This window comes from Calidris pugnax, unplaced genomic scaffold (genome assembly GCF_001431845.1).
Source record: "Calidris pugnax isolate Ruff unplaced genomic scaffold, ASM143184v1 scaffold263, whole genome shotgun sequence".
Taxonomy (NCBI): Eukaryota; Metazoa; Chordata; class Aves; order Charadriiformes; family Scolopacidae; genus Calidris; species Calidris pugnax.
This window is the reverse complement of record NW_015090993.1, coordinates 91332-99391: the sequence shown is the minus strand read 5'-3', so window position 1 is coordinate 99391 and position 8060 is coordinate 91332. Positions and strand designations below refer to the sequence as shown.

The following is an 8060-nucleotide window of genomic DNA, read 5'->3' as shown; positions in this document are numbered from 1 at the left end:
GGGGGGGGGGGCAGGAAGAAATCACCAGGAAAAAGCCAAAGGGATGGCCTTTAAAGCGGCAGAAATATGAAATCTATCCCGCCCGTCCCAAGTGTTAAAAACAAAAGATTATTTTTCTTTTTCTTTTCCTGCAAAGAGGAAATTCTTTCCGCATGATCTGCTCACGTGTGCATAGTTAAGTGATTTTTTTGTTTGTTTTTTTGTTTTTTTTTTTAATTTTTTATTCTTTTTAAAACAAGGTTCCGTTCGCGAAGAAAGAAAGAAAATCGAGTCGATAATAGTTTTCCGGATGGGGAAAAAAAATAAAATAAAATAAGAATAAAAATAAACAACAACCGAAGCTTCAAAAAAAAACCCCCAAAAATAAAACTAGTGGTGGTTTGTTAACCCAAAAAAAAAAAGAGAGAGAAAGCTACATATTGAAGGTGTGGAATCCCAACACCTCGACTCCACACCGGCTGTACAGGTTTGGGATCGTCACCCGGACGGATCCGGTCACGCTCCAAAGGGTTGTTTTAACCTCGACCTTCCCGTCTCAATTTCAAAAAAAGGTCCCCCTACTAAGAGTTAAGATTTGTGCTAAAAGAATGCAAGGATTTTGCATGCTGTTTTTGCTGTTTTTTTTCCCCCTTTTCTTCTGGTCCTCTTGGTGCTCCCAGCCGGTCCCCGCCAGGCAGCAAAGAGTCCGGGGCACAAAAAAACGCCGCCGTTTCAAACTGAAAAAGAGAAAAAAAGGGTGATGGTGAACGAGGGAGGAGGCAAAACCAACTCAAAACCAACTCTCCCCTCCCCAAAAAAAAGGTTTTAAAAGAAAGAGCAGGCTCAGCTTTACCTCCTTCTCGTGCCCTTCAGTAGAGCCCGCACTCCTTCAGGTTGTTTTTGATGATGACGTCCGTGACGGCGTCGAAGACGAACTGCACGTTCTTGGTGTCAGTGGCGCAGGTGAAGTGGGTGTAGATCTCCTTGGTGTCTTTCCTGCGGTTCAGATCCTCAAACTGACACTGGATGTAGGCAGCTGCCTCCTCGTACGTGTTGGAGCCTGAAAAAAAGACCCGATCCCTTCACTTTGGCCAACAGTTCACGGCAGAGAGAGATCTTTTAAGTCCATATTAAGCTGCTTGCAACCATCTGCCTTATCCAGCTACAAATCCAAATCCACCCTTAACCCCTTCTGGTAAAGCTGGAGTTTATCTCCAGCTTCTGGTGGGGTGACCTTGGAGGAGTCACTCCTTCTGCCACCCAGGGATTGTTGATTGTTTGCAGAAGGATCTGGATAGGATGGATGGATGGGGCAAAATCAACGGGATGAGGTTCTACAAGGCATTGGTTGACGTGGTGCTGGGGGACATGGTTTAGTGATGGGTTTTCTTGTCAGAGTTTGGTTGATGGTTGGACTAGATGATCTTGAAGGTCCCTTCCAACCAAGATGATTCTATGAATCTATTCTGGATAGGATGGATGGATGGGGCAAAATCAACGGGATGAGGTTCTACAAGGCATTGGTTGACGTGGTGCTGGGGGACATGGTTTAGTGATGGGTTTTCTTGTCAGAGTTTGGTTGATGGTTGGACTAGATGATCTTGAAGGTCCCTTCCAACCAAGATGATTCTATGATTCTATAAGGCCAAGTGTGGGTCCCACCAACCCCATGGATGCTCCAGGCTGGGGGCAGAGTGGCTGGAGCTGCCTGGTGGAAAAGGACCTGGTCAACCCTTGGCTGAACTGGAAAAGGACCTGGGGGTGTTGGTCAACCCTTGGCTGGGTTGACTAAGAAGGCCACCAAAGCAGTGTGCCCAGGTGGCCAAGAATCCTGGTCTGGGTCAGGAACAATGAGGCCCCACCTCAAGTGTGTGTCCAGTTTTGGGCCCCTCACCACAAAAAAAGACCTTGAGGGGCTGGATGGGTCCAGAGAAGGGGAACGGAGCTGGTGAGGGGTCTGGAGAACAAGGAGATGGGGCTGGAGAACTTGTGAGGGAGCTGGGGGTGCTCAGGCTGGAGAAAATGAGGCTGAGGGGAGACCTTCTCGCTCTCTACAACTCCCTGAAAGGAGGGTGTAGCCAGGGGGGGTCGGTCTCTTCTCCCAAGGAACAGGCCATGGGACAAGAGGAAACGGCCTCAAGTTGCACCAGGGGAGGTTCAGATTGGAGATGAGGAACAATTTGTCCACGGAGAAGGTTCTTAAGCCTTGGAATGGGCTGCCCAGGGAAGGGGTTGAGGCACCATCCCTGGTGGGACTTCAAAGCTGGGTTGACATAGAGCTTGGAGACATGGTTTAGTGATGGGTTTTATCAGAGTTGGGTTGATGGTTGGACTCGATGATCTTAAAAGTCCCTTCCAACCCAGACAATTCTATGAATCACATGAATCTGAATCATATGAATCATAGAATTTCACGCTAGAAACACGCAGTTGGGTCAGAAGAGTGACAAGTGACAGGAATAAGGAGGTTTGAAGGAAATCAAAATGCCTCCACGGTGAAGCACCATCCCTGTGTGGGACGGGCCGTCGCTGAAACACACGGTGGAAAACCACCATCCCCAGGGTGTGGAGAAGTTTCTCAGCCTCCAAAAATGAGGTTAAATCAAAGTATTGTCCTAATAACGTGCAGGAAATGGGAGCAACCTTGATTTGCTGGAGTGTGAGACTTTGCTCTTGGTACCCCAGGCCATAAAAGACACAGATAAAGGATGAGCTGCAGACATGAGGGAGCACATCCCTTCTGAGCCACCAGCAAACTGGAGAACCCAAAGAAGCTGCCCAAGAACCAAGGGAAGGGGGGGAAAAAAGAGAAGTTTTTAAGTTTTCTTGGATTGTGTGGGGTTTAAGTGACTCGTTCCTGGCCCTGGTGGCAAATAAAGTGGGGTGTCAGTGGCCCGGCCGTACCTGTGTACTCGGGGTAGCAGATGGTCAGGGGGCTCTTCTTAATCTTCTCCTCAAACAGGTCTTTCTTGTTCAAGAAGAGAATGATGGACGTGTCCGTAAACCACTTGTTGTTACAGATGCTGTCAAAGAGTTTCATGCTCTCGTGCATCCGGTTCTGGAAAATAAAAATCAGAAGGAGGGGAGGGGTGATGCCTCATTCCAGAGTTATTCAGGGAGGACGGGGTGGGGGGGACACGAACAGGTTTTGTGCAAAGGCCAGAAGAAAGAGTTGAGTGTCACCAACGTGTCGTCACTGCCACCACATCAGGAAGAGCATGGGCACTGCCCTGAGCAGGGGACAGGTCACCTCCTCATTCTCTGACTCCCCCAGGATGTGTTTGTTCCTCCATGGAGGTATCACCCCCAGGGAACAGGCTGCGGGGACAACCCACAGCACCTCCCTGTGACCAGGGCATGGAGAAAAATCTCCTGTCCCCATCGTTATTGGTGGGTGAGAAGCTCCACAGGCCCCGGTGATGTGCGTTGGCAGCCCAACAAGCCCCCCACACCCTGGGCTGCATCCCCAGCCCCGTGGCCAGCAGGGCAAGGGGGGGGATTCTGGGGCCACCAACACACCAGAAGGACATGGAGCTGTTGGATGGGGCCAAAGGAGGCCACGGAGATGCTGGGAGGGTTGAAGCCCCTCTGCTGCTGAGAGAGTTCGGGGGGTTCAGCCTGGAGAAGAGAAGGCTCCAGGGAGACCTTGGAGCCCCTTCCAGTCCCTCAAGGGGCTCCAGGAGAGATGGGGAGGGACTCTGGATCAGGGAGGGGAGCCAAAGGACAGGAGGGAATGGTTTTAAACCAAAAGAGTGGAGGTTTAGATGAGATGTGGGGCAGAACTTCTTGGCTGGGAGGGTGGTGAGAGCCTGGCCCAGGTTGCCCCGAGAAGCTGTGGCTGCCCCATCCCTGGAGGGGTTCAAGGGCAGGTTGGAGGGGGCTTGGAGCAACCTGGGCTGGTGGGAGGTGTCCCTGCCCAGGGCAAGGGGTGGGAATGAGATGGTCTTTAAGTTCCCTTCCCACCCAAACCATTCTGTGATAATATTTATCCATTTCTGGGGCAAGATACCACAGGCTGCCGCAAGGAAGTGCTTTTCTTCACAGCCCTTGAAGAACTACAACAAGAGGGACCAGCCAGAGGTGTGCCCACCCCACGATTCCACCTCCCTTTTACAGCCCCACGTAGGTGAGGGCTGGAAACTTCTCCATCACTTACCATCTCCTCATCCTCAGCCAAGACGAGGTCGTAATCGCTGAGGGCCACGCAGAAGATAATCGCCGTCACGCCTTCGAAGCAGTGGATCCACTTCTTCCGCTCCGACCGTTGGCCACCAACATCAAACATCCTGGGAGAGGCAGGAGAACCATCTCAGAAGCTATGGAGACCTCCCCGGCCACCACGTCGGGGGACGGAGGAGGCTCTGAGGAACTGAGGAACTCTAAAAAAAGCAGGATTTGGGGAAAACACGCACAGGCCAAGCCACCAGCTCCGAGGCCTCTTTTTAAATCCCTCTGGATTTTCAAGTTCTTTTTCTTTAGGACATTTTCAGCAGGAAGAAGCAGAGGTTTCCTCCCCAGCTCTCCAGAACTCTGCTGATTCACCCGGCCACGTTTATTTTGTTCTCTGCCTCTTATTTCCTTAGCAACCATCCTTTTTGCTCCACCGGACTCCAAACACCTCCTCACCCTCAACGTTTCCAGTTCATTTACACCCAACTCTGACTGGGGATGAGCTGGAACACGCTCCCCTGCCCACCACTACCAGGGGCCCAGGAAAAGAGTTCAGGGGGTGAAGAAGCAGTTTTGTGTATTTAAATTTTAAAAAAAGCCAAAATAATGTGAAGTTTGAAAGCTGCTGACAGAATTCCTGTGTGTAAAACAAGATGTGTCTCACCACAGGGTTACAACCCTCTGCTCAGGACAGTATTTGGAGAGGGATTGTCCTGAGGGGCTGTGATTTGGTTAAATCAAACCAGATACGAGTCAATACCCAAGAGTTAGGAAAATCCTAACCATGGATTTGTTCTCAAACAGGCAGACGGGAGGGAAAACCACCCGGGCTGGGCCAAAAGGGACATAATTTAACGATGCTAAAGGAGTTTGGCCAAATCCTGGCTCCTCTTTAAGATAAACCCTCCCCGTGGACCACAGCGGGGAAAGATGAAGATTTTCCTGAGGATACAGGGTATTTAATCACTTCCCTCGTTTGCCATTACTCTGCTGGTAGGGCTGAGCCATCTGGAAAGGACCAGCGTCCCTGACATCCCAGTGTGGCCAAGTGAATCCCAAATTGGGAGTCACAGCTCTGCTGAGGCCATCTCAGCCCCTTGGTCACCATCGAGATGGGACATCAAGGTTCCTATTGCAGGAAGGATGGTGGCTTCAGGGTTTGAGATGTATTAACGCTTCCTTTCGTGGGCCAAATCCCTCCTGGAGGGGACGTGGAGCATCTTGGGCTCCACACATGATCCATGACTCCAGGAGAGATGGGGAAAGAGCCATCCCCCCTCTCAGCACTCCCTTTTTCCCCTCGGAAAGGAGGGTTTTAACCATTAAACAATAAAACCCCCCACCACCTCCAGCTCACGTCTGACGGGGAGGATTTTTGAGCAGCCCATGGCTGGTCCCACAGCTGGGAAGGCTAATCCTGAGATATCACAGCAGGAGATGAGGGGTTTTTCCACCCCCCCCGGGATGAAGGAACCAGAAGCCACGGAAAGAGCTCGGTGACGCAAACGCATTCAGGTGTTTTTTGTTAAAACGTTGAGTTAAGCTGGGTCCGAAGCCAAAACGCGACTGTTCTCCCCCAAAAAAAGCGTGCGAAGGGGTCAGATTTTATCACTCGGATTATATAGCCACGCTCAAGATTTTTTTGCAGCTCTTTCAAACCGTTTTCAAACACAAGCTAAAGAGAAATAAGCAAATAAATGCTTATTTAAAGGCTGGGAGCAACACAGGCTGGAAAACGTCGTGGCAGAGGAAAGGAACCCACTTTTTCTGACACCCACGTTATGGGACACAAAAGCCTGACCCTAAGGGGGTCCAGGCTGTTTGTTGGGAGCCCACAAGGGATCCAAAGCCAAGATCTAATGAGGATTTTCTAACGAGCAGAGGGAGAGCAGGGAGGGGGAGAGCTAAAAGGCAGGCGAGCAGCTGCTACGGGGTTAGAGGAAGCTCTGTTAGTGATAGTAAAGGGACACTGCCAGGTCCGAGCCCTGAAGGAACTGGATTTAGAAGGCAGAAGGGACAGGGATGGATGTCCCATCCCCTGGGGTGTCACACCAAGGTCCCCAGTGTCACCTACAGCCTCCTGGAGAAGACCAGGTAGCCCAGAGCTGAGGCTGGGAGCGTGGGGAGAGGCTTCATCTCCCGCTTTGCAGGACAGGGTTAAATTCAAACTCCAAAATCCAGCAGCCAGTGTCCTTTTAGTATTTGTGGGGTTTTGTTTTTGGTTTTTTTTTTGGAGGGGTGGATCCTACAAACAAGCAGCCGGTACCTGTGTCTGCGATTCCAACAGAAAAGCAGCTGGAAAGAACAGAAGAAGGCAAATAAAAGTCAAACCGGTCTCCCCGGTGAGCGGTGCCAGGGAGAGAGGGAGCGCAACGGCGGCGAGGAAGAGGAGGAGGAGGAGGAGGAGAGAAGGTTTTACAGCCCAGGGTGTTGGGGTGGGGGGGACACATGACCCACCAGGTCCCCAAAACACCCCCAGGGGGGCTTGGCTTACTTGAAATACAGGTCCTTGAAGGTGAAGTGGGTTTCCACGATGCCGGTGGTTTTAACCCTGGTCCTCAGGACGTCCTGCTGGGTGGGGATGTAGGTCGGCTGGGATATTCTATCCAAGTCGTTCAGGTAACTAAACCAGAGGAGACAACACAAAACGGGCTTTTTTTAGGCTGCCTGACGGCCATGAATCTTTTATAAACTGCAGAAGAACAGCATTTCATCATTTCATCAGGGAATTCATTCATCGCTTTCGCACAGGAAAGACCCCGAACACGCAGCAAACAAACCCCCCCCTCCCCTTATCACCAAGGATTGATTTTGTGGTTTTTGGGGGGGGATTTTTAACCCTTCCCCACATGACTTTGCCCCACAAAGTGTAGGCTGATAAGCAGCAAGCCCGGGAAGTGCTGCTGCTGCTGTTGAAGCCACGCCAAGAGCGGTATCTCTTGGGGCAATTCAAAGCAATTCAAGGTCTTTGGCATCAAAGCACAAGGCAATAAATCCCGCGGCTGGTTTTTAAAGGGCAAGGGCACGTCAAAGGAGGCAGGAGGAAAGAATGAAGCCTCAAGAACTACCCCCAGAAGAGGCAGATTCCTTCACCTCCTTTAGCAACAGCAAATTAACGCACTTCTCGACGGCTCCCGGACGCCACGCAACGGAGGAAGTTGTTTCTTGGAGCCCCTTCCAGTCCCTCAAGGGGCTCCAGGAGAGATGGGGAGGGACTCTGGATCAGGGAGGGGAGCCAAAGGACAGGAGGGAATGGTTTTAAACCAAAAGAGTGGAGGTTTAGATGAGATGTGGGGCAGAACTTCTTGGCTGGGAGGGTGGTGAGAGCCTGGCCCAGGTTGCCCCGAGAAGCTGTGGCTGCCCCATCCCTGGAGGGGTTCAAGGGCAGGTTGGAGGGGGCTTGGAGCAACCTGGGCTGGTGGGAGGTGTCCCTGCCCAGGGCAGGGGGTGGGAATGAGATGGTCTTTAAGTTCCCTTCCCACCCAAACCATTCTGTGATAATATTTATCCATTTCTGGGGCAAGATACCACAGGCTGCCGCAAGGAAGTGCTTTTCTTCACAGCCCTTGAAGAATTGCAACAAGAGGAACCAGCCAGAGACGTGCCCACCCCACGATTCCACCTCCCTTTTACAGCCCCACGTAGGTGAGGGCTGGAAACTTCTCCATCACTTACCATCTCCTCATCCTCAGCCAAGACGAGGTCGTAATCGCTGAGGGCCACGCAGAAGATAATCGCCGTCACGCCTTCGAAGCAGTGGATCCACTTCTTCCGCTCTGACCGTTGGCCACCAACATCAAACATCCTGGGAGAGGCAGGAGAACCATCTCAGAAGCTATGGAGACCTCCCCGGCCACCACGTCGGGGGACGGAGGAGGCTCTGAGGAACTGAGGAACTCTAAAAAAAGCAG

The 8060-nt window shown here is 51.5% G+C and overlaps 1 protein-coding gene across 1 annotated transcript in view; it reads right to left on the bottom strand.

The window, feature by feature from the left end:
* Positions 1-117: 117 nt before the first annotated feature.
* Positions 118-8060, bottom strand: part of LOC106895408 (guanine nucleotide-binding protein G(k) subunit alpha-like) — a 43911-nt gene continuing 35968 nt past the window's right edge. The window contains exons 8-11 of the mRNA XM_014954823.1: positions 7825-7954; positions 2884-3037; positions 833-1039; positions 118-716 (exon numbers count right to left, since the gene is read on the bottom strand). Coding sequence (XP_014810309.1) covers positions 849-1039; positions 2884-3037; positions 7825-7954 — 475 coding nt within the window. The 3' untranslated portion in view covers positions 118-716; positions 833-848. The remainder of the gene's footprint in view (positions 717-832; positions 1040-2883; positions 3038-7824; positions 7955-8060) is intronic.